The 25,429-nt window shown below is 39.0% G+C and overlaps 1 protein-coding gene across 1 annotated transcript in view; it reads left to right on the top strand.

Moving 5' to 3' along the window:
* POLH (DNA polymerase eta) overlaps nucleotides 1-25,429 on the top strand; it is a 40,779-nt gene that overhangs the window by 9,126 nt on the left and 6,224 nt on the right. The window contains exons 4-9 of the mRNA XM_015071207.3: nucleotides 3,516-3,733; nucleotides 17,141-17,310; nucleotides 19,027-19,130; nucleotides 20,300-20,419; nucleotides 21,177-21,300; nucleotides 21,836-21,901. Coding sequence (XP_014926693.3) covers nucleotides 3,516-3,733; nucleotides 17,141-17,310; nucleotides 19,027-19,130; nucleotides 20,300-20,419; nucleotides 21,177-21,300; nucleotides 21,836-21,901 — 802 coding nt within the window. The remainder of the gene's footprint in view (nucleotides 1-3,515; nucleotides 3,734-17,140; nucleotides 17,311-19,026; nucleotides 19,131-20,299; nucleotides 20,420-21,176; nucleotides 21,301-21,835; nucleotides 21,902-25,429) is intronic.

Below are 25,429 nucleotides of genomic sequence, written 5' to 3'. Positions count from 1 at the left end.
GCAAGTTTAAAGAGGTTAAATAGTGTAAGTTCACACAGCTAGGAAGTAGACTAAGGATTCAGGGGTTTTTTTTTGGATTTCAGTATCCACATTCTCACAGTACATTCTGCCATGTAGGTGTGGTGTGTAGGGATTATGGTTTGACTTAAGAGTTGAGATATTCCAGGGGCACCTGGGTGGCTCAGTCAGTTAAGCATCTGACTCATGATTTTGGCCCAGGTCATGATCTCATGGCTCTTGAGTTCGACCCCTCATCAGCCTCTGCACTAACAGCGCAGAGCCTGCTTGGGATTCTGTCTCCCTCTCTCTCTGCCCCTCCCCCACTTGCTCTCTATCTCTCTCTCAAAATAAATAAAAATAAACTTAAAAAAAAAAAAGATAAATTTTAAGTCTAAAAGTGACATGCCGTAACCAACTTCACACTGGAGTTATTGCCAGAAAAGAAGACAGATTTGACTGAAGATTAATACCTTAGCCCTGAAGTAGAATTAAATTCAGCTAATGGACATACGCTACATTGCATTGAAGGGAATTTTATGCTGGTAAAGACAGTGTAACTTTCCGGAAATAATGGTTGACATCACAATGTAATTTTGAAAGGCCACATGCCACCAACTTTAAACTGGATCATTTATCTTACTCTTCATCAAATAATGAGCAAAGCCAGTTTTATCAAATTTAGGAGTTTATAGACAAAGAGGTATTAAGACCTAGAGATGTAAAATTACTGTTTTGATAACTTGTAAAACCAGGTTATAAAATATGATTTGCAGAAATGTATGCATATTGAAGTTTATCAAATATTCTTTTTTTTTTTTTAACATTTATTTATTTTTGAGAAACAGAGAGAGACAGCATGAGCAGGGGAGGGGCAGAGAGAGAGGGAGACACAGAACCAGAAGCAGGCTCCAGGCTCTGAGCTGTCAGCATAGAGTCCGATGCGGGGCTCGAACCCATGAACCGTGCGATCATGACCTGAGCTGAAGTCGGACGCTTAAGCGACTGAGCCACCCAGGCGCCCCTATCAAATATTCTTAAAATAGTTTGGAGTAATTTGCTCAAGAGGCTGTGAAGGAACACCAACTATCGCAAGAGTATCCTCTTCTCACTCTGTGTGTGACTATCGTGCCCTCATGCTCCTGCACGTGCTTGCACTTTTTTTTTTCCTTTGAAGTCTGACTGTCCTCTTTCCAACACAAATAATGATTAAAAGAAAAAAAGCCAAGTCTTTTCTCCAATTCTTTTGAGAATGTTTTACAGCAATAATTATACAGGTTTTTTATAGATATCTTTGTGAAATGGTGCAAATATTTCATTTTTATGATAGATTCAATAGGAATACAGTACCTACTTTAAATTCCATAGCAGGTTCAAAGCAAAGAAAATATATACATGTTGCCATAGGAAACTAGCTATCTACAGCCAGAAGAGCTGCTTGTTAGGGTTTAAATAGAAGGTGTATGGTGAAACGGGTATCCGCTAGGGAAGGCTGTCACCACATTCTAGGCACTTATCTTCAGCTTGATAATTTGAATGTTAGTATACCCAGAAGTGATTGGACTTGGTTGGTTGGATGTGTGTGTGTGTGTGTGTGTGTGCGTGCGCGCACGCATGTGCATGTATATGTATGTGTGTATATGTAGCAAGGACCAGCTCACATGTTGGTCAGACTTACTGTTGACTAGGTATAAAATCCAATATGTCACTTTTTAAAAAAAATTTTTTTTAATTTAATTTTTTAAATTTACATCCAAGTTAGCATATAGTGCAACAGTGATTTCAGGAGTAGATTCCTTAGTGCCCCTTACCCATTTAGCCCATCCCCCCTCCCACCGCCCCTCCAGTAACCCTGTGTTTGTTCTCCATATTTAAGAGTCTCTTATGTTTTGTCCCCCTCCCTGTTTTTATATTATTTTTGCTTCCCTTCCCTTGTGTTCATCTGTTCTGTGTCTTAAAGTCTTCAATGTCACATTGTTAATTTATAGTGAGAAACACTGGGGCTCCTGGCTGGCTCAGTCAGAAGACTTTTGATCTTGGGGTCGTGAATTCGAGCCCTGCATTGGGTGTAGAGATTACCTCAAATAAATAAAACTTGAAAATATATAGTGTGGGGGGGCGCCTGGGTGGCGCAGTCGGTTAAGCGTCCGACTTCAGCCAGGTCACGATCTCGCGGTCCGTGAGTTCGAGCCCCGCATCAGGCTCTGGGCTGATGGCTCAGAGCCTGGAGCCTGTTTCCGATTCTGTGTCTCCCTCTCTCTCTGCTCCTCCCCCGTTCATGCTCTGTCTCTCTCTGTCCCAAAAATAAATAAACGTTGAAAATATATAGTGTGGGAACCTGGGTGGCTCAGTCGTTAAGTATCTGATTTTGGCTCAGGTCATGATCTCACAGTTAGTGAGTTTGAGTCCCACATCAGATGAGCTCGTGCCTTGCTTCGGGTGAGCCCCACTTTCTCTCTCTCTCTCTCTCTCTCTCCCTCCCTCTCTCCCTCCCCCCCCCCTCTCTCTCCCCCTCTTTCTCCCTCCCTCTCCCTCTCTCTCTTTCCCACCTCCTTCCCTCCCTCTCTCTCTCTCTCCCTCCCTCTCTCTCTCCCTCTCTCCCCCTCCTCCCTCCCTCCCCCCCCCTCTGCCCCTTAAAGGATTTTCTCTCTCTTTGCCCCTCACTTATGACCCCTCTCTCTCTTTCTCTCTCCCTCTCAAAAAACATATTAACATATATGTGTATATATATGTGTGTATACAAATATATATGTGTGTGTGTGTGTATATATATATACACACACACACACATATATGTATATTGAGAAATGCTATCTTGAGGAAGACCAAATACTTGGGTTCAGGGATCAGGGCAGTGTTTCCTGTAAATCTCATATTTGAAGACAAAAGTTGAAGCAGAATACTACATGGTAGATATATGAAAATAACAGAAAGAGTAGGTGATCTTAGTAAAATGTAGTTAAACAAGTTTGAAGCATTTCTTTCATCTTTGGAGAGATCCTTGTCACATAAACACATTCATGGTCTGGACACTTTCCACCTTCATAGTGCTAGAGTCACACTAAAAATATTTGCCTCTGTGCTGCTTCTTTTTCTTTGCTTCTGTTACCATCTGCCTGCGCATTGACCACTTCATCTGCCAAGCCATTCCTCTCTTTAAGGAGATCTTACAGGGGCACCTGGGTGGCTCAGTCGGTTGAGCGTCCAACTTTGCCTTGGGGTCATGATCTTGAAGTTGACGAGTTTGAGCCCCGCGTCAGGCTCTGTGCTGACAGCTCCGGAGCCTGGAACGTGCTTCTGATTCTGTGTCTCCCTCTCTCTCTGCCTCTCCCCTGCTCATGCTGTCTCCCTCTGTCTCAAAAATGAAGATAAATAAATAAACATTAAAAAAAAAAAGGAGATCTTACATTGGTTATGTATATGATGATTCCATTATGAGATGGAGGGGATGGGGCTGACTATCTCAATTGTTGTGTTCATTTATTGCCTACATATATAGCAATCCTTATACTTTTTAGGTACCGGGAAGCCAGTGTGGAAGTGATGGGGGTAATGTCTCGTTTTGCTGGGATTGAACGTGGCAGCATCGATGAGGCTTATGTAGACCTGACCAGTGCTGTACATGAGAGACTACAAAAGCTACAAGGTCAACCTATCTCGGCCGACTTGTTGCCAACCACCTACATTGAAGGGTTGCCCCAAGGCCCTACAACAGCAGAAGGGACTGATCAGAAAGGTACTTCCATAGCATCGTATTGCTTCTGCTTCCTGCCTTTGGAACCTGCTTTGCTTGGTCACGCTGATCCTTCTTGGATTGATTGAAAGGAAACTTACACTACAACCTGAATGAATCACAAGGACTGACAAGGAAGGATATACAAATTCTTTTATCTTTTCAGGTATATGGATGTTGAGAAGCTGTGAAATCTGTATGAAATCAAGTTTCTCTTTAGATATCACTAGAGCAGGTTAGAGTTATCAGTAGACTGAGCACTTCTGTCATTTGTAGGTTAACTTACAGTGTTGTAACTTGGTTTCTTCATCATCTAAGTTTTTTAAGGGAGACCTCAAGGACAGGGAGTTGAGTCACTCAGAATTTCTGATCAGTTTAGAGTGAAAAATATCAGTGGACTCTTCAGGGTCTCATTTTATTTTCCTTACTTTCACTTTCATAGTGATTTCCCCCTCCCTATCTAACTCTCCCTCTGGCACCCACTGATGTATTTGGTATATCTTCTTAAATTTGTATATGTCTTTACAAATTACACAGTGTTGCTTTATGTGTGTGCTTTTAAAATTTGTGCTCTTTGGGGCGCCTGGGTGGCTCAGTCGGTTAAGCGTCCGACTTCGGCCCGGGTCCGGGTCACGATCTCGCGGTCCGTGAGTTCGAGCCCCACGTCGGGCTCTGGGCTGATGGCTCGGAGCCTGGAGCCTGCTTTCGATTCTGTCTCCCTCTCTCTCTGCCCCTCCCCCGTTCATGCTCTGTCTCTCTCTGTCTCAAAAATAAATAAATGTTAAAAAAAAAAATTAAAAAAAAAAAATTTGTGCTCTTTAATTAAAAGATAGTATTATCTTATAGATTTCATTCTTACTTTACTAATTTTTTAATTTTAATTCCAGTATCATTAACATATAGTGTAGATTCCATTCCTTTTCTTAATTTTCCTTTAGTGGTGATTTTATAGGTCTTTCCATGTAGTTGTATTTATGTGTAATTGATTGCTTTTAATTACAGCATAATCCATGGTATGGATCTATGGTAGTTACAGACAATTCTCCTAGCTATTAATTCATTTGTTACTTCTAATTTTTTTTAATATTTATTTGATAAATGTTCTCATTCATCCTCTTTTGGACCTATGCAGAGGTTTTTCTGAAAATGTTGTCAGGAGTGGACTGCTAGCTCATAAGGCATACACATACATTGTTTCACTAAATACTGCCAAATCATTCCTCAGAGTGGCTATCAATGGTTACCCCATGCCTGTAGTACACAAGAATTCCTGTTGCCCTCATATTCTTGCCAGCAGCTGGTATTTTTGAATGGTTAAAAGTACTCACCAATATGATGGCTATAATAAAGTAGTATTTCATAAGGAGCTCCTGGCTGGCTCAGTTGGAAGAGCATGTGATGTGACGATTGATCTCGGGGTTGTGAGTTCAAGCCCCACATTGGGTGTAGAGATTACTAAAAATAAATAAACTTAAAAAAAAAGCCTTTAAACAGCAAAGTGGTTCAACAAAGTGTAGCATAAACAAAGTTAATGGATGACAGATTTGGGATAAGTAGAAAAGTAAAAATATGAAATTTTATTTAATGTTTTCAGTTTGTTTAAATTTATATTTCTCTATTTACTAGTTGAGGTTGAGCGTTTCTTCGTATATTGCTAGTTTATACCTTTGTGAATTGCTTATTTATAATCTTTACCCAATTTATCATTGGATTTCCTGCCTTTTTTTTTGCAAGAGTTCCTCATATATTGCAGTTATTAGTGTCTTGTCTATTTTTGACACTGCAAATATCTTCTCCCAAATCTGTCATCCATTAACTTTGTTTATGCTGTATTTTGTTGAACACGATTCTTTTAGTCCATCATTTTTTTCACCTTATCTTTTGTGCATTTTGAATCTTGTTTTAGATATCCATTTCTACTAGAAGTTCACAAAGACCTTTTCTACACTTCTGTTTGCCTTGTAATTTTTTTTAGGTCTTTTGGCCATATGGAGTTCAACCTTTTTATTTGATTTTATAAAAATCTTATTTATATTATTTAAAAAAAATTTTTTTTTTTTTTTGAGAGAGAGCACAAGTGAATGAGGGGCAGAGAGAGAGAGAGAGAGAGAGTGTGGAGCCCAGAGTGGGGCTCGAGCTCACCTGGAGCAGGACTCAAATTCACCCGAAGCGGGGCTCAAACTCACCTGATGTGGGGCTTGAACTCCTGAACCGTGAGATCATGTCCTGAGCTGAAGTCAGACGCTTAATCGACTGAGCCACCACCCCAGGTGCCCCTATTTTTTATTATTATTATTATAATAATTTCCTGACAATTACTTATTAAATAATCCATTCTTTCTCAACTTCCCACGTAGAAGTGGGTCAGTTTCTGTAGTATCCCATTTGTCTCTCTGCTCCTGCTCCAGAAACACATTGTTTTTTTTTTTTTTTCTCTTTGTAGTATGTTCTATTTGATAAGGATGTCCCTCTGCTTTTGCTTTCCAAACTTGTCTTACCTATACATGTACCTTTGTTATTCACTGTGCATTTTAGAATACAATAGTTGAATTCCTCAAAAAATCTTGATAGGATTACATTGAATTTATATATTTAGAGAGAATAGTTATGTTAATGTTAACTTTTGCCATCCGTAAACATATCACTGAATTTTTTAGGTCTTCAGTTGTGTCCCTTTTAATTATTTTTTTTAAGTTAAAATTATTTATTTTATCTGTTATAATATTTTTACTTCCTCTGAGATCTGGAATCCAGTATATTTTCTTTTTTTTCTCATCTACACTTTTAATTGATGTAATACACATCAAGTGCACAAATTGTAAGTGCACCTTGGCTAATTTTCACAAAGTAAACCCCCATTTGTAAGTAGCATCCAAATCAAAACCAAAACCAGAATCCTAAAAGGCACACCTGCCTACACTTCCAGACACTATCCATTCCTCTCCCCTTCCTACAGTAATCATTGTCCTTATTTCTATTTAGCTTATTTTTGAACTTTATAAAATTGAAATCATGCAATATATACTTGATTCTGGCCTCATTTGGTCAACATTGTGAGATTCATCCGTTCTGTTGTATGTAGTTGAGTTTGTTTACTTTCATTGCTGTGTAGTATTGAATTACATGAGTATATCAAATTATCCATTCTATAATTGATGGATATTTGGGTTGTTTCCATTTTGGGGCTACTAAGAACAGTGCTGCTATGAATATTCTTGTAAATGTCTTTTGGTGAACAAATGTATGATTTCTGTTGGGTATAGGACTAGAAGTGTTTAATTGTAGGATTTACCTAAAATCAGCTTTAGTTTTGCTTATAGTCAGCTTTAGTAGGTACTTACTGCCAAACAGTTACCCAAAATGGTTGTACCAATTTATTTACTTATTTTTTAAGTTTATTTGTTTGAGGGGCGCCTGGGTGGTTTGGTTGCTTAAGCATCCAACTTTGGCTCAGGTCATGATCTCACAGTTCGTGGGTTCGAGCCCCATATCGGGCTCTGTGCCAGCAGCTCAGAACCTGGGGCCTCCTTCAGATTCTGTCTCCCTCTCTCTGTGCCTGTCCCCCACTCGTGCTCTGTCTCCGTCTCTCAAAAAAATGAGTAAATGTTAAAGTTTATTTGTTTGAGAGAGACACAGCATGAGTGGGGGATGGGCAGAGAGAGAGAGAGAGGGAGAGAGAATCTCACGCAGGCTCCACGCTGCCAGCACAGAGCCGAATGCAGGGCTCAAGCCCACAAACCCTGAGATCATGACCTGAGCTGAAACCAAGAGTCAGACGCTCAACCAACTGAGCCACCCAGGTGTCCCTGGTTGTACCAATTTATAATCTCACTAGTAGCATATATGAAAATTCCAGTTGTTTCACATGCTTTTCAGCACATGCTTTTTTTTTTTTTTTTTTCTCTTTTGCATTTTAGCCATTTTGATGGGTGTGTAGTGATATCAGTGGTTTTAGTTTGTATGTCCCTGGTCTTAATGAAGTTGACCACCTTTAAATGTATTGACCATTTAGATATCTTCTTTCATTAAGTACCTCTTTAAATCATTTGCTCATTTTTTTTTGTTGGATTGTCTTATCTCCATCTATAGGACTTCTTTATATAATCTGAAATGAATCTTTTATTGAATATATTGCATATTTATTTGCATATATTATGATGTATTATTATATTGCATATAAATATATTGCAAATACCTTCTGGTCAGTGACTTGTTTTTCACTCTATCACTGGTGGCTTTTGATGAAACAGAAAGGTTCTTGATTTTAATTTGGTCCATGTATTTTTTTTTGTTCTTTATGGACAATATTTTTTATGTCCTGTTTAAGAAATACTTAACCTACCTCCAGGTTATGAAGCAATTCTGTTGTCTTTTCTAGAAGCTTTATTCTGCTTTTCATTTATAATCCATTGTGTGTGTGAGAGAGGGATCAAATTCCTTTTATTATGTGAGTATCCAATTATATCTTTATTAAAGCTTTACGTTTTTTATAAAGGTCTTGTGCATTCATTTGTTATGTTCATAAATGCTTTAATTTTTTATTGCTATTGTTTTACTTTTTTCTTTATTTTATACTTGGTTGATGTGTAGGGGAGTGATAAGTGATTTTTGTTTTTTTAAATTCAGCTTCATTTACCTATCTGACAAAAACTTTTGATATGTAGGCATATGTCAGAGATATTTTGTGTTTGGTTACAGACCATCCACAATAAAGCAAGTATCTCAGTAAATTGAGTCAAATTAATTTTTTGGTTTCCTAGTGCATAGGGAAGTTTTGTTTACTATACTGTTATCTATTGGGGGTACGATACCATTAGATCTTTAAGAAGAACATACCTTAATTTTAAAAAGCTTTATTGCTAAGAAATGCTAACCATCTGAGCTTTCAGGAAGTTACAATCACTGATTCCAGATCACCATAACAAATAAAACAATAATGAAAAAGTTTGAGATAATTGTGAGAATTACCAAAAAGTGATTTAGAGACACAAAGTGAGCAAATGCTGTTTGGAAAATGGTGCCAATAGATTTACTTGACAGGGTTGATACAAGTACTCAGTTTTTTAAAAAATGCAGTATCTATAAAGCACATTGAAGCAAGATACAATAAAACAAGGTATGCCTGTAATCTGCATGAAAATGCTTTTGATAAGTAAAATGTATCCAATGGTTAAAAATACTTTCTTAAATAAAGCAAAATTAAGGCAGGGCACCTGAGTTGCTCAGTTACTTGAGTGTCCAACTTCTGCTGAGGTCATGATCTCATGGTTCAAGGGTTCTGGCCCCACGAAGGGCTTTTCCACTGACAGCATGGAGCCTGCTTCAGATTCTCTGTCTTCCTCTCTCTGCTTCTCCCCTGCTTGCACACACGCATGCACACACATGCCCACACTCTCTCTCCCAAAAATAAACATTTAAAAAGATGCTCTTAAATTAAAAAATAAAATTAAGGCAATGAAAATTTGCTTTTGTGGTAATATTGGATTGTAATATTTCTACATACCAGATCTAAGAGGATCTGGGTCTTAACTTTTTTTTTTTTTTTTTTTTTTGAGGGTGCAAGCGGGAAAGTTGCAGAGAAGGGGAGAGAGAGAATCCCAAGCAGGCTCCACACAGTCATTGCACAGAGCCTGACATGGGGCTCAAATTCATGAAACCATCAGGTCATAACCTGAGCTGAAGTTGGACGCTTAACCAACTGAGCCACCGAGGCACCCCTGGGTCTTAAATGTTTTAAATCAGATATTATGAAACTTGAATTCAGCTGGATCTTACGGAACAAAACAATTGGCATTTAGAGGCTTTTTGAACAGGGTATCTACAGTTTTTCCTAGACATTTTCTAATACTTTTCATAATAGCTCTCTTCAAAACAGTGGATCTCCCCTTCATTTGTAACATGAACATTGGTACTTTTACAACTATTATTTTGTAACATTATTCTTGTAAGTGCTCTTTCAGTAAAACATTTTGAATGCTGGCCAGTAACCAAAAGGAAACTGTCTGGATACCATATTATAGCAAGTTAGCTTCTGGGGGGGGGGGGGGGGGGACGACATTAAGGCAGTCTGTGATTACTTGTAGAAACAATACAGATTTTCCCAGAAAAAGGTCCAAGAGTGTTTAGCTTACTTCTGGTTAAAGTGGTGAATTTCCCACGGGTTCCATGTTTTAAAATGAGACATAAGATGTAAAGTTTCCTTTTGCTGTTGAACAGTTGTAGGATATGCCTTTAATATGTTGTATTGAAGGGCAGTAGTAGAACTGCTTGTTCTACTAGGGAAGCTTGTGAGAAAGACCATTAAGGAATTATAGCAGAGTTTATAAGCTGGAGGCTGCATATCCTTCAGTTCTTTCAGGGCAGTACATGGACAATAAAAATTGTGCCACTTAAAGGAGGCAGAGTTATGGTACATAAACATTCGATGAAATATGTCCTGATTTTCTTTATTATTTTGGGACCCGAGTCAGAAATTTAACGGTCATAATAAGGAAGGTTTTTCTTTGGTCTTAACTTTGTGTACCACATCTTGCTGTGTGTCTAATGCTTTAAAACACTTGGAATTGGTTTATAATGGTTTAAGTCATTAAGTCTTTAAGGGTTTTTTGAGGGCTGTATCCCCTTTTGAAAATTTTTTGAAAGCTTGTTGACCCTTGCGTGCCTCAGAAAAATGCATATCTACACATAAGACAATTGTGTGTGCAGTTTTCAGGAGATTCACAGACCCTCTGAAACCCGCATACCTCAGAATAAGGCGTGTTATTACACATTATATTGGTATTTTTGGCTGCAACTCATTGTTAAAGAGCTCTCCGACTGAAGATGATGGTGTATACCTTCACTGGTGGAAAATGTTTACTTCAACTCAAATGGACATGTTCCTCTTTCTTCTATACCCATCTTTCTTATCTATGTACATTTTTATTAAAAATGCCAATGTTTATTTCTGTATGTCTTATGTATCTGTTGCCTTAGTGTGTCCAGTTTAAGTATTTAGTTTCCAGATGGAGTGATACCATTTTTTTATTTATAGTGCTCAGAACAGTATAATGTCTAGTAAATGGTTTATATTTCATATTGTATTCCTGAGTCTTCATATGATGTGTGCAACCAAAAAACTGGTAACAGAAATTAGCTTATCTAAGTGCATATAATCTTCCAGAAATTGTTTTTCATGGATGTGGCATATTTCAAACCTAGGAAAAGAAGCCAGGCGCTTGTGATATTTTGATAACTGAAGTTTCTGTTGAACTCTCCCATCCTGCCCTTTAATTCAAAGCTAGCAGTCCTGCTCAGCCATACTGCGTTTGCAACTTTGTATTTTCTGTTTCTGAAATAGTTACATGCATGGAAAGTTTAAGTGGTAGGATTACATAAAGATAATACTCAAAAACTGCCAGAGTGAAAACTTTCCCTTCAGGGCCATTTTGGAACTAGTTTGTATTAGCTAAGGAATGCCTTAGTTTTCTCCTCCCTTTGGTCTTAATATATTTCATTTAAAGCATATACTGAACATCTTTTGAATGCCCAGGACGTGAAGCAGTTGGGTAATAGTACAAGAAATCATAAACCTTGGTGTGCCTGGGTGGCTCGGTTGAGCATCCAACTCTTGATTTTGGCTCAGGTCATGATCCCAGGGTCGTGGGAGTGAGCCCTGTAACAGCTCCATGCTGAGCGTGGAGCCTGCTTAAGATTCTCCTCTCTCTCTCTCTCTCTCTCTCTCTCTCTCTCTCTCACTCACTCTCACTCTCTCTCTCTCTCTCTCTGCCCCTCTCCCTTACTTGCATACACTCTCTCTAAAATAAAAATAAATAAAATTATAAACCCTTTTTAATGATGAGAGTTGCAGGGATTGGTGGGACCCCCTCCTGGCTTTGAAGAGGTAAGCTGCCATGTTGTGAGAGGGCATTTGGAGAAGGCCCTCATGGCTAGGCTCTGATATTGGCCCACTGCTGACAGCCAGAAAGAAAATGGAAACCAAATTCTACCAACAACCAGAGGGAGCTTGGAAGACACCAATCAGCTCATAGCACAGAGGAGGGCATACTTATTATCAGTGCAGGAACTTCTCTTTTGTAGTTTTGGTTTCTGGAGTTGTGGAGTCTAGGTAGAGGTTTATCAGTTTAACCCCAAGTTTTGGCACAAGTCATCAGTGCTCAGTCTTCTGTTCATCATTGCACTGGAGGTACAAGATGGTGTAATCAGAACAGAAGAGGGAATAAAATCAGATGTGAAGGAAGAGGTAAACTTTGTTCGCAGGTGTCATGACCGTGTTTGTAGAAAATCCTAAGGGATCTACACCCCGCCCTAAAAAAATACAGTAAGTGAGATTAGCAAGGTTGCAGGTGACAAAGTCAGTATGCAAAAATCAATAGCAATTCTATACACTAAAATTTTAGATGAGAATTTGAAATTTAAAAGCAATGTTATTTGCAATAGCATTACAATTACGAAATTATTAGAAATATATATGTGAAGGGACGCCTGAGTGGCTCAGTTAGTTAAACGTCTGACTTCAGCTCAGGTCATGATCTCACGGTTCGTGAGTTTGAGCCCCGTGTCAGGCTGGAACAGCCTGGAGTCTGCTTCAGATTCTGTGTCTCCCTCTCTCTGCTCTTCCACCTCTCATGCACTCTCTCTCAAAAATGAATACTTAAAATATATATATATATATATGTATATGAATATGTACTGTGAAATGTATATATATATATATACACACACACATATATGTATATACGTATATATGAAAAACTAGTTCAGTGAAAACTACAAAACATTCCTGAGAAAGTAAAAAAGATGAAATCAATGGAGAAACATACCATGCTCATGGATCAAAAGACTAAATAGTAAATATTAGAGCTCAAGTCTCCCCAGATTGACCTAGAGATTCATTGTTTTCCCTTCTAGAATCTCAGCAGGATTTTGTAGAAATTGACAAACTGATTTGAAAATCTGTATGAAAATGCAAAGGATGTGGGGATAGCCAAACAACTTTGAAAAAGAACTAAGTTGGAAGACTTAAACACTACCTGGTTTTAAAAGTTATTAGGGGCACCTGGGTGGCTCAGTCGGTTAAGCATCCGACTCTTGATTTTGGCTCATGGTCTCACAGTTCATGGGACTGAGCCCTGGGTCAGGCTGTGCACTGACAGCATGGAGCCTGCTTGGGATTCTTGCTATCTGACCCTTCCCCACTTGTGTTTTTTTTTTTTTTTTCTCTCTCTCTCAAAATAAATAAACTTAAAAAATATTTAATTATAACCTTATAGTAACTAGGGCAGTGTAGTATTGGTGTAAGAGGAGACAGATCAATGGTACAGAATAGGAAATGTGCAAACAGATCCCCACAGTTTTGGTCAGTTGGTTTCCACAAAGCTACCCAGATAATTCAATAGGAAAGGAAAGTCTTTCAGTTCTAGTGGGCATTTTATACCCAAAACTGCCTGAATCTTTTCCCCCTAGTCCACTTTAGTGTATCAGAGAAAAACCAAAGTTGTATAGATTTTTACCAACTAGAGAAGGAAACAAATGCTGCTTATATTCTGTCGCCCTGTTCAACTGACATGGATGTAGAGTGACAGGATTGTAACATTACTTAATCTGGGAGAGCAATAATGAAATCTAAAGCAGAGAAAATTGAGCTCTACTAGTTGAGAAAAGAGTCCAGAAAATCTCACAATTTCAATAAATTCACATTTTTTGTTTCCCAAACAATAATAGGTGGTTTATTTATTTTTAATGTTTATTTTTGAAAGAGAAAGAGAGAGAAAGCTCATATAAGCAGGAGAGGAGCAGAGAGAGGGAGACAGAGGATCCGAAGTGAGCTCCGTGCTGACAACAGAGAGCCCGATTCGGGACTCGAACCCACCAACTGTGAGATCATGACCTGGGTAGAAGTCAGACACTCAACTGACTGAGCCACCCAGGTGCCCCTATAATAAGTGGTTTTATTTTTTATTTTTTGTTAAAATTTTTAATGTTTATTTTTGAGAGAGACAGAGTGTGAGCCAAGGAGGGGCAGAAAGAGAGGGAAACACAGAATTGGGAGCAGATTCCAGGCTCTGAGCTGTCAGCACAGAGCCCAACATGGAGCTTGAGTTCACAAATTGTGAGATCACGACCTGAGCCAAAGTCGGATGCTTAACAGACGGAGCCGCCCAGGCACCCCTATAATAGGTGGTTTTAAAAGAAGGATTAGATTTGGGGGCACCTAGGTGTCTCCATCAGTTAAGCCTCCAACTTTAGCTCAGGTCATGATTTCATGGTTCATGGGTTTGAACCCTGCATGGGGCTCTGTGCTGACAGCTCAGAGCCTGGAGCCTGCTTTGGATTCTGTGTCTCCCTCTCTCTCTGCCCTCCCTGACTTGTTGCTCTGTCTCTCTCTCTCAAAAATGAATAAAACATTAAAATTTAATTCTTAAAGGATTAAAGATTGTATGTATGCGTCTATATGTGTGCATATATATACATATATATGTATATAAAACCTCACAATCCTATGAGGTACAGTACTATGTTCGTATCATAGACAACAAAACTGGATCTTAGAAAATTATAGAACTTGCTCAACGTCCCATAGTAAGTTCAAAAGCCAGTATTTGAACACTGCCTGACTGCAAAATATTCTTTTAACAATTATGCTATATGTGTTACAGATAAGAGCTAAAACACTTTAGGGGTGCCTGGGTGGTACAGTGGGTTGAGCATCTGACTTTGGTCCAGGCCATGATCTCATGGTTCATGGTTTCAAGCCCCCATCGGGCTTTGCGCTGACAGCGCGGAGCCCACTTCGGATTCTCTGTCTCCCCCCTCTCTGCCCCTCCCCCGTCTCAAAAATAAATAAGCATTTTTTAAAAGTTCTAAAGGACGTTAGTGAGGCACCCCAAAGTTAGCTAGAATAGCTGGAGAAGACCACATGATACATGAGACTTGAATAAGCCCTCAAGTATAGATAAGATTTATTTAAGCAAAGGGGAGAACAGAGTTAAGAAGTGAGAACATGGAAATAGAATAAACATTGGATATTCAGGAAATTGTAAGGATATAATAAATTTGGGATTAGTGGAAGATGAATTGAAAAGGCCAGATGGTCTTCAATGCCAGTTTTTAGAGTTGGTGCTTTATTCTGTAGGTATGAGAGAGCTAACAGTTTTGAACAGGGGATAAGATGGATAACACTGGTATTTGAGAACATTTCATTCATGGGTATTGTGTAAAATGCATTTAGGGAGAGGGTGGTTTAGGAGTTAAGGTGGTCTGGGAAAGAATGAAGAAAACCTGAATAAAATAGGGTGGGTGGATATGCGAAATGTTTTAAAGTGGGTTTCGTTGACTAAATGGGGAATGAAAGCAAAAGGAAGCCAATATTATTTAACCTTCAAACCTTTAATAGAAATAGGGAGTTGTTGGGGTGCCTGGGTGGCTCAGTCGGTTAAGCATCCAACTTCAGCTTGGGTCATGATCTTGCGGTTCGTGAGTTCGAGCCCCACGTCAGGCTCTGTGCTGGCAGCTCAGAGCCTGGAGCCTGCTTCGGATCCTGTGTCTTCCTCTCTCTCTGTCCCTCCCCTACACACTCTCTGTCTCTCTCCAAAATAAATAAACATTAACAAAATAAAAAATATGGTTATTTAAAAAAGGGAGTTGTTTGGGAAAGGGAATCTTTGAGAAGGAAGATATAATAAATGTTGATTTTAGTTATTTTTAGAAAATTTAGTGAACTATAGTTTGAAACTATAATGAAAAGTTCAAGAAGAGTTATTCTGTAGGGGGGTGGAGATAAGAATTAGAGTTTAGGAGTTTGGGGATAGAAATTAGGATTTGCATGTACTCAGCATAAGCAAATTGAAACATAAGCCTGTAGTAGTTCACCAAAAGAAAAAAGTATATATACAGAGAGGAGGAGGAGGAGAATGTTGCTCAGTATCTACCAGGGTGTTAGAGGAAGAAGACAAGCCTGCAAAGGAGAGAAGCAGCAGTTATCAAGAGTTGGAAAATACTTCCTTCTATGTGCTCATCTTCCTCCTCTATATACATGAACCTTCACTATACCTCCCCATAGTTATTTGAGTGTACTTTCTTGCCTTGTTCATACCTCATTACGCTCTACTTTTTATAATATTTTATTTATTTTTAAGAGAGAAAGAGTGCAAATGGGGGAGGGGAAAAGAGAGAGAGAGACAGAGGATCCGAAGTGGGCTCTGTGCTAACAGCACAGAGCCCAGTGTGGGGCCTCAACTCATGAACCATGAGACCATGATGTGAGTCGAAGTCGAATGCTTAAATGACTGAGCCACCCAGGCACCCCTCATTACTGTCTCTTTAAACCAGCATTCCTAGGGCACCCTGGTGGCTATTTTGGTTAAGGGTCCAACTCTTGGTTTTGGCTTAGGTCATGATCTCATCGTTTGTGGGATGGAGCCCTGTGTCAGGCTCTGTGCTGACAGCACAGAGCCTGCTTGGATTCTCTCTCTCTCTCTCTCTCTCTCTCTCTGCCCCTCCCCCACTCACTCTCAAAATAAACTTAAAAAAAAAATGAAATATTTAGGAGTGCCTGGGTGACTCGGTTAAGTATCCAACTTTGGTTAAGGTCATGATCTCGCGGTTTGTGGGTTTGAGCCCCATGTGGGGCTCTGTGCTGATGACAGCACGGAGCCTGGAGCCTGCTTTGGATTCCGTGTCTCCCTCTCTCTCTGCCCCTCCCCCACTCATGCTCTGTCTCTCAAAAAATGATAAACATTTAAAACAATTTTTTAAATAAGTAAATAAATAAACCAGCATGTCTGCATTTTCTATATACCTACCTCCCTTGCTATATATAATCATTTTTTAGGCTTTTCTCAAAACTGACTAGTTCAAAATTGGATAGTAAGATATTTTCAAGGCCCTGAGTCCAAAGCTATATCTAATTTCAATAGCTTATCAGAAGAATAAAAATAGTGTTTCTGATTGGATTTTAGCTACTCATCAGGAGAACCAGTCTCCAAAAATATATAAATACATTTATTCTAAAGTGTGAGTTAATTCTGAATATTTTCTAATTAAGTAACAGGATTCTTGGCAGTGTGCAAGGGAAAGTTGGAGGAAGAAAATTCCAGAAAACCAGAGAGAGAAAACAGATGTACTTTTAAATCAATGATCATGAAAGACAATATGAATATACAATATGTGTTGCATATTAGAACTATAAGGTTCAGCCTATGCTGAAGCTAAGGCTGCTGGAATTGATAGGAAGGAGAAATTGATCTCTTAAGTACTGAGAAATCTTGTAAATGACTGCCATTTTTTGTGTGTGTGTGAAAATGTACATTCTTAAAGTACCCTGAAATTGAAGCATTTTTCTATTAGATAACACAAATAAAGTCCTGACTCTAAAAAAAAATGTCTAAATACAACCTTTCAATTTTTCAGAGGAGATGCGAAAACAAGGCTTATTTCAATGGCTTGATTCTCTTCAGACTGGTAACACCACCTCTCCGGACCTGCAGCTCACTGTTGGAGCAGTGATTGTGGAGGAAATGAGAGCAGCCATAGAGAGGGAGACGGGCTTTCAGTGTTCAGCTGGAATTTCACACAATAAGGTGAAGGCTAATTATAGGTTTCAAGGCGAAACATAGATATCTGCAGTTAAATACAGCAAGGATGGATATGACTGGGACATTTAAATCATTACGTGTACATTTTGAAATGGGCTTCTATTTAAAATTCATTTTGAGGACCAAATAAATGCGTTCGTAATTCCTTAACGAGGGAAATGTCATGAAACATGCGCTTTCCTAAGAAGCAGGCTGAAAAGTTTGCAGAAAATGCTTATACAGTTGTATCCAAAAGATTTCCTTAATGACTGAACTATCTGTGGAAAGGAGGAGGTTAGTCTTTGCATTTTATATGTGAACCTATTTCTTTTCACTTGCTGAATATCCCTGAATTATCTCATTTCCTCTGTGGAATTGCCTGAGTATTTTCTGCTTTTGCCTATTTCCTCCTTTCTAATGAGAACAATAAGAGAGATGGAATAGTAAAATTTTATTAGTTTGGACCCCTATTTTGACTTAGAGAATAGACAATTGTTAATAATATAGGGGCAGAATAACTGGTTTTCTTTTTAAAGTGCTGTGAGGGTCTGGAATCTTTGTCCCCTTCTGACGAGGCTCAATAATTGGGCAGTGGCTGATTATCCCTGGTTACTACCTTTTCCCCCTTCCTCCAAGAAGAGGAAAGTTGCCAAACTATCCCACAGAGTTTTAGAGGTTTCTTCTGGTTGAGTGAAGGGAGGGGAAACAAAGGTCCCATTGTAGTAATTTGAACAAGACTAAATGTTGCCTAGTAGAAGTTCTAGAGAATCTCTCCAGTGAATTTAAAGGATGATATTATACTTTTCCTACCAATTATAATTTGTGAACTGATACCACTGAAGCACCTTATTCTTTCAAAAGAGTTCTCAAGGACTTAAGGTTTGGGTTTGTTTTGTTGTTTTCTTCCCCCCCATTTTGAAGCCTTGTTTCTAGTAGAAGATGTTTGCTATTGGAGGATGATTTTGAGATCTCTATCACAGATACTTGAATTATGGTAATCTGTGTTAAATCTAGCACTCAAAATGGATTAACCATTAATCAAGAAATGTAAATCAGGGACACATGGGTGGCTCAGTCGGTTAAGCGTCCGACTTCGGCTCAGGTCATGATCTCATGGTTTGTGGGTTTGAGTCCTGCATCTGGCTCTGTGCTACAGCTTGGAACCTGGAGCCTGCTTCGGATTCTCTGTTTCCCTCTCCCTCTGCCCCTCGCCCACTTGTGCTCTGTCTCTGTCTCTCTCTGTCTCTCTCTCTCTCAAAAATAAATAAACATTAAAAAAAATTTTTTTTAAAGAAATGTAGATCAATGTGGTAGGGTAAAACAGGTTTGTTTCAGCATTTTCATATGCACATGCCTAGAAATGCACCTTATGTAAGTGTCCTCCGCAGCTTCTCTGGGCTTTTTCCCCTCTTGAAGTGGGAGAACCTTAAGGAATTGATGGGAATGGAAAAAAAAAAAAAACGACCAAAGGGAAACCGAGAATAGATGTGGAAAGAACAATGAGGATGATGATAGTGGGTCATAGTTTCCACTGAGGATGTTGTGGGACACCAAGGTTTAGAGATGTCTTGAGTTTCTGGTTTTGTTTTTGTTTTTAATGTGGAAACCATTAGTAACAGCCCTTAAGCTGTGCCTGTGTTTTTATGTGTATGTTAATATTCACCAGCTCTCTGTGTGGGTGAGGTTGACAGTTACGAAGTTTTAATGCTTTCCATGCTCCAGGTCCTGGCAAAACTGGCCTGTGGACTTAACAAGCCCAACCGCCAGACCCTGGTCTCACATGGGTCAGTCCCACAGCTCTTCAGTCAAATGCCTATCTACAAAATGTAAGTATTCACGGAGTACCTTCAGTGTCACTCATATACTTGTGAAAGCACTCTGGTTTCTTCTGTCCCTTATGAGAGATTGGAGCAAGAAAATGTAGGTAACCAGGAAGGTAGAAGAGAGAGAACACAGGAAATTTTGAAAAACACAGACTTTTTTCCTAATGAGGCTTCAATTCTGGATTATCTATGGAAGTTACTTAATCCTGAATTTTAAAAAATGAACTGATTTTTAGCTGTGTCTTTAATTTCCTTCTAGCCTTTTTGTTCAAGTCTGTTACTAAATAACAAAACCAATAGGAATTTTACTTCTTTTTTTTCTTCTAATATCATCCCGAGGTGTTCAGGGCTACCAAACTGCTCCCAAAGTAGGTATGAGAGAAAAATCCAAATAAATGAATAACTAGGCTGTGCATACCAATTGTGTGTCCTTGATAAGGGCTTACACTATTGTTGAAGGGACAAGATGAAGGGACAAGACAGTTCAAAGGAACAGTGAAAGTGCTATTAAGACTGTACATGAATATTTGCTAAATGAGTTATACAGGTAGTCATCAGAGTTCAGAGAAGAGAAATCTGAGAAACATTTATGAAAACTGCATGAGATTTTGCCAGATGATAATTGAAGAGCAATTCTGATTTTGATAATGTTTTGAACAGAAAGGGGGGAAAGTATAAGGTATTTGTGGTGAGCTGGGACATAAACCAGGTTAACTGGACCATGTTGGAGAAGATAAATGATAGAAATAGGACTGAAAAGGTAGGTTGAAGACATATTATAGGAAGCTTTACAGGCAAAGCTTCAGAATTTTTATTATATTCTTAAATATAAAAGGTTTTAGTCATGAAAAAGATTTGTCTTGGGGTTGGAATTTTAATCCCTAAATGGGACAGTAGATCCTGTAAAATTGAAAAATTTTTATACAGTTGACTTTGATAACTAATCAATGACTTTAACCTTTTGTTTATGCTATTGTTAATCTTCCCAGGTCCTAACTCCCAGAGAATTTGAATCATCTAGTCTTATACTAGGAAATTAATAGTTTACAGGAGCAGTACATGCTCTCATTGTCCCTGAACCCTGTGGAGAGCTACTTACAGAAGCAAAATTTCTTATGTCTGCTGATAACCAGATATTTATGATGTGACTTATAAATTCTTTGTCTTGTTAGCCGTAATCTTGGAGGAAAGCTAGGGGCCTCTGTCATTGAAATCCTGGGGGTGGAATACATGGGTGAACTGACCCAGTTCACTGAATCCCAGCTCCAGAGTCATTTTGGGGAAAAGAATGGGTAAGTGATTCCTAATGTTTTTCAATCATGACCTGTATGAAGATGCTAAAGTCAAACACAGACAAAAGCATCCAGTAAAATTTAGACTTATCTTTAACATTTGTTCCTCGAGATAATTTCTTTGGTTCTTTTGCTTTGAAATGTTAGGTCACTGTGGCCTGTCATTCTAGAGTAGTTTTTCATTTCCCTAAGTAGGTTGATAGGCTTGGATATTTAGAGCATTTCCGTGTGCTGAAATGCTGGTAATTCCTTTAAAACCTTTTTTTTAATGTTTATCTTGAGGTGTGGGAGGAGGGGCAGAAGAGAAGGAGACAGAGGATCCAAGGCAGGCCCTGCACTGACAGCAGCGAGCCCAATGTGGGGCTCAAACCCATGAACTGGAAGATCACGGCCTAAGCGGAAGTCAGACACTTAACCACCTGAGCCACCCAGGCACCCCTCCCTTAAAATCTTTGTATTTAGACTTATACCAAAAAACTTGGGGATATGAATCAGTGGCTTGCTCAGCACTTTTCCAAAAATACAAATGATGAGTTGGCTTTAAAAAGCACAACCAGTATCCCTCTCCTTGGCAATATATTCCACTAGCATTCATTGGGAAGGGCAGGGATTCTGTCAGAGGTGAGGTATACTTAATTCTGGACAAATTTTTCCATTTCTATGAAGGAGACAAAAAGGTAGTGCAATGTAGGCATTTTATTTTAACAAGAATTATCATTTGCTTTCACCTTAAACTTTTTTTTCCTGCTTTTATTAGATCTTGGCTATATGCCATGTGTCGTGGGATTGAACATGATCCAGTTAGACCCAGAAAAATACCTAAAACCATTGGCTGCAGCAAGAACTTCCCAGGAAAGACAGCTCTGGCTACTCGGGAACAGGTAGGCAAGCATTCTTGAGAGAACATTGCCTCTTTTGAGGGGGTTAGTGGGTAGGTTTGGGAAACTGCAGAACGTTTAGTAAGTTAGACGGGGCCATTCTGTTGTAAAGTATGAAGTTCTTTTTTTGTGTTGAAAATGGACTAAACTTATTATTTTTTCCATGATTTATTTTTTCTATCCAAAAAGAAATAAGATGAAACTGACTGAAATTTGAAATGGAATTACTCATTTTTTTGGCAGATGATAACTTGGAAGGCCTAGGATATTATGCCTCAAGCTTGTGTGTTATTTTTTTTCTCAGAGCTGGAACATGCCTGAAGTTCACCTGATGGCATTCCAGCAGGAAAAGAAAATGAGAATCTTGAGCTAAGGCAGGTCAGAGTACTGAAGATTTCTATGATCTGCGATCTCTTGGTTATAAGGGAGACATTATTGCACACTTACATTTGTGGGAGAATTGAACAAATCCTCCATCTCGTACTATAATAAACCTAGAATTTTTAAATCAAAGATTAAAGTCTCAACACTTTTTTAGGTACAGTGGTGGCTTTTGCAATTAGCCCAGGAACTAGAGGAGAGACTAACCAAGGACCGAAATGATGTAAGACTTTCTTTCTTTATTCTTGGGGTGAGTTTGGGGATTTATTTTTATTTATTTATTTTTTTTTCAACGTTTTTTAGTTATTTTTGGGACAGAGAGAGACAGAGCATGAACGGGGAGGGGCAGAGAGAGAGGGAGACACAGGATCAGAAGCAGGCTCCAGGCTCCGAGCCATCAGCCCAGAGCCTGACGTGGGGCTCGAACTCCCGGACCGCGAGATCGTGACCCGGCTGAAGTCGGACGCTTAACCGACTGCGCCACCCAGGCGCCCCGAGTTTGGGGATTTAAATACCAGTTGTTGTGTATCTTAAGGAGTAGAAACAAAGATACAAAAAGATACCAGACTAGGAAGTTTTAAGAAATCTTTTGGGGCTCCTGTGTGGCTCAGTTGGGTGAGCGTCCGCCTTCAGCTCAGGTCATGATCTCACAGTTTGTGAGTTTGAGCCCTGCATCAGGCTCTGTGCTGACAGCTCAGAACCTGGAGCCTGCTTCAGATTCTCTCTCTCTCTCTCTCTCTCTCTCTCTCTCTCTCTCTCTCTATCTGCCCTGCTCCTGCTCTGTCTCTCTCTCTCAAAAATAAAAAAAAAAATTAAAAAAAATCTTTTTTCTTTCATAAAATTTAGCATAAGATCTGAGTATCCCATCTCCCTCGTTGCCATTTGCCTCTACTCTTTTGTATATTCCTTATTTAACCCCTCCTATAATCCTGAATATACAGTGGATCTTCATCAGAGTACAAAGCCATTAAATAAGACACTCAGGGATTAGACTGTAAATTATTGGAACTTGCAGTCCATGTGACAAAGTAGTGCTGGCAGTTTTAGAGACAGCGCATGAAGTCAAAGACTTGACATCTGATTAGTTTCTTTATCCTCTCCTTTAAATCAAATAGCTTTATTGATATTTTACATACCATAAAATTCACCCATTTACAGTACACAGCTCAGTGGTTTTAGGACTTTCCAGAGTTGTTCAGCTATTCCACAATCAATTTGAGAACATGTCATCACCCAGAAAAGAGATCTATACCCATTAGCAGTTACTTAGCCCTAGGAAACTGCTGTTGTGCTTTATCTTCATACACTTCTTCGGGACATTTTATATAAGTGGAAGAATGCAGTATGTGGCCTTTTGACTTGCTTGAAATCTTTTGGCTAACATATTTTCAAGGTTCACTCATACTGTAACATGTATCAGTATCTTTTTCCCTTTTATGAATGAACAATATTCTATTATATGGATATATTTTGTTTATCCATTCATCAGTGAGTGAAAATTTGAGTTGTTCCTACTTCTTGGCTGTTACGAACAATGTTGCTGCAAACATGCATGTATAGATTTTTGGGTAGACATGTTTCATTTCTCTTGGGTAGATGCCTAGGATTAGAATTGCTGGTTCACATGGTAACTATGTTTAGCATTTTGAGGAGCTATCAGACTTACACTCCTAGCAGTGTAAAATTAATTTTACTATCTTTGTTACTGTCTTTTTATTTTAGCCATACTAGTGGGTGTGAAGTGGTATCTCACTGTGGTTTTCAGGTGCTTATTGGCCATTTTCTTATCTTCTTTGGAGAAATTTATCAAGATCCTTTGCCCATTTTCTTAAAAAAAAAATTTTTTTTTTAACGTTTGTTTTTATTTTTGAGACAAAGAGAGACAAAGCATGAACGGGGGAGGGTCAGAGAGAGGGAGACACAGAATCTGAAACAGGCTCCAGGCTCTGAGCTGTCAGCACAGAGCCCGATGCGGGGCTCATCACGACCTGAGCCGAAGTCGGCCGCTTAACCGACTGAGCCACCCAGGCGCCCCATCCTTTGCCCATTTTTGAAGTGGTTGTCTCTTCATTATTGAGTTTTAAAAATTCTCTATCTATGTATATATTATATATATATTCTCTCTATATATATATTATACTCTATGTAAGTCCCTTGTCAGATATTTATTTTGCAAATATTTTCTCCCATTCTGTGGGTTTTTTCACTTTCCTGATGGTATTGTTCGATGTGTTCTCTCATGTTTCAGCATCTAGGGGTCCTACAGGTCAACTGTATACTGTCAGAAATCATCCCAAACTACCCGTTTGCCCCTTGTGGTAGTGAAATGTTTGTTCTTGGGTGGGCAATCCCAGTTGTGTTATGGGCCAATTTGCCTTTGCCCACTAGGTGTCGCTCCGTTCTCATTTCTCTTTATAAGCCTTCATGCAACACAGTGGGGACCCTTGAAAATCTCTTTCTCTTTAACCTTAAAAGGATTTTATGTCAAAAGTAATTCTGGACATAGAAGATCCTTGTCACTTCACTGTTTAAAGTATTCTAGTGGTTTCCCTTCATACTTAAGTCTTGTGTAGACTTAATTTTGTATTTTTATTTTGTCATGACCAAAATGATTTCGTCCCTGGCTACTTCTCTGGCCTTATCTCCTGTCCTGTCCCCCTCCCTTCTCTGCTGTAGCCTCTACCCCACTGGCAGCCTTCCCTTTTATTTAACACACCAAACTCCCACGTTAGCAGTTTTGTTCTTGCCATTCCTTCAGCCTGGAGAATCTTTCCTCATATATTCTTAAAATTTCCTCTCTTGCTTTATTCAAGTCACCTTCTTCAAGAGACCTTCCCAACTACCCCATCACATCAGCAGCTTTAATCACTCTCTTCCTTACTCTGTTTTTTCTCATAGAAATACAGGGGCGTTGGGTGGCTCAGCATCCAACTCTTGGTTTCAGCTCAGGTCACGATCTCAACAGTTCGTGAGTTCAAGCCCCATGGTGGGCTCTGTGCTGATGGTGCAGAGGCTGCTTGGGATTCTTGCTCTCTCCCCGTCTGTCTCTGCCCCTCTCCCGCTTGTACTCAGTCTGTCTCTCTCTCAAAATAAATAAACTTAAAAAAAAAAAGAAAATAGAAATTTCTTATTTCTATTACATGCCTACTTGTTTATTTTCTGCAGTTCCTATTACAAGACAAGACCCATGAGGGCCTGAACTTTATTTTGTTCTCTCCTATGTCTCTTTGGTGTAGTTGATACGTGGTTTTAGTCAATTGCCTATTTCTATTCTCTGAAGATAAATTCTTATGAACTGTATTTATAAAACGTACAAAAATACAAAATACATTTTTACCCAACAAAATATTTGCTGCTGTTGGCTTGTTTGCCTTAGGGGTATTTCTTCTCACCACCATCTCCTGATTCTGGAGGATCCCTATGTAGACTTTTCGCCTTCTTATATTTCTGCCCCTTGACCTTTATTTCTTAGTTTGCCTTGCATCAATAGTGTTCATTTGGATGTCTAGACTTCACTGAAAATTGGGTCAATGATCTTGCTTTCTAGAGGCAAGCTCACTACACTGTATCTTCTATAGACAGGGTGTAAGGAGGAGGTGCTAATGGAAACTTCTGTGCTTAAGTATAAGAGCATCACCAGCAGATTAAATAATAGACCTACTACTCAATCTTGACATCCTAGCTTGGATCTTCCTCTCAGACAATTACTTAAATGAATCTTTCCCTCAGTCACAAAATAGAATAAGTATTT

Source organism: Acinonyx jubatus, chromosome B2 (genome assembly GCF_027475565.1).
Source record: "Acinonyx jubatus isolate Ajub_Pintada_27869175 chromosome B2, VMU_Ajub_asm_v1.0, whole genome shotgun sequence".
Taxonomy (NCBI): Eukaryota; Metazoa; Chordata; class Mammalia; order Carnivora; family Felidae; genus Acinonyx; species Acinonyx jubatus.
Note: the sequence above shows the minus strand (reverse complement) of the source record. Positions and strands in the feature narration are given on the sequence as shown.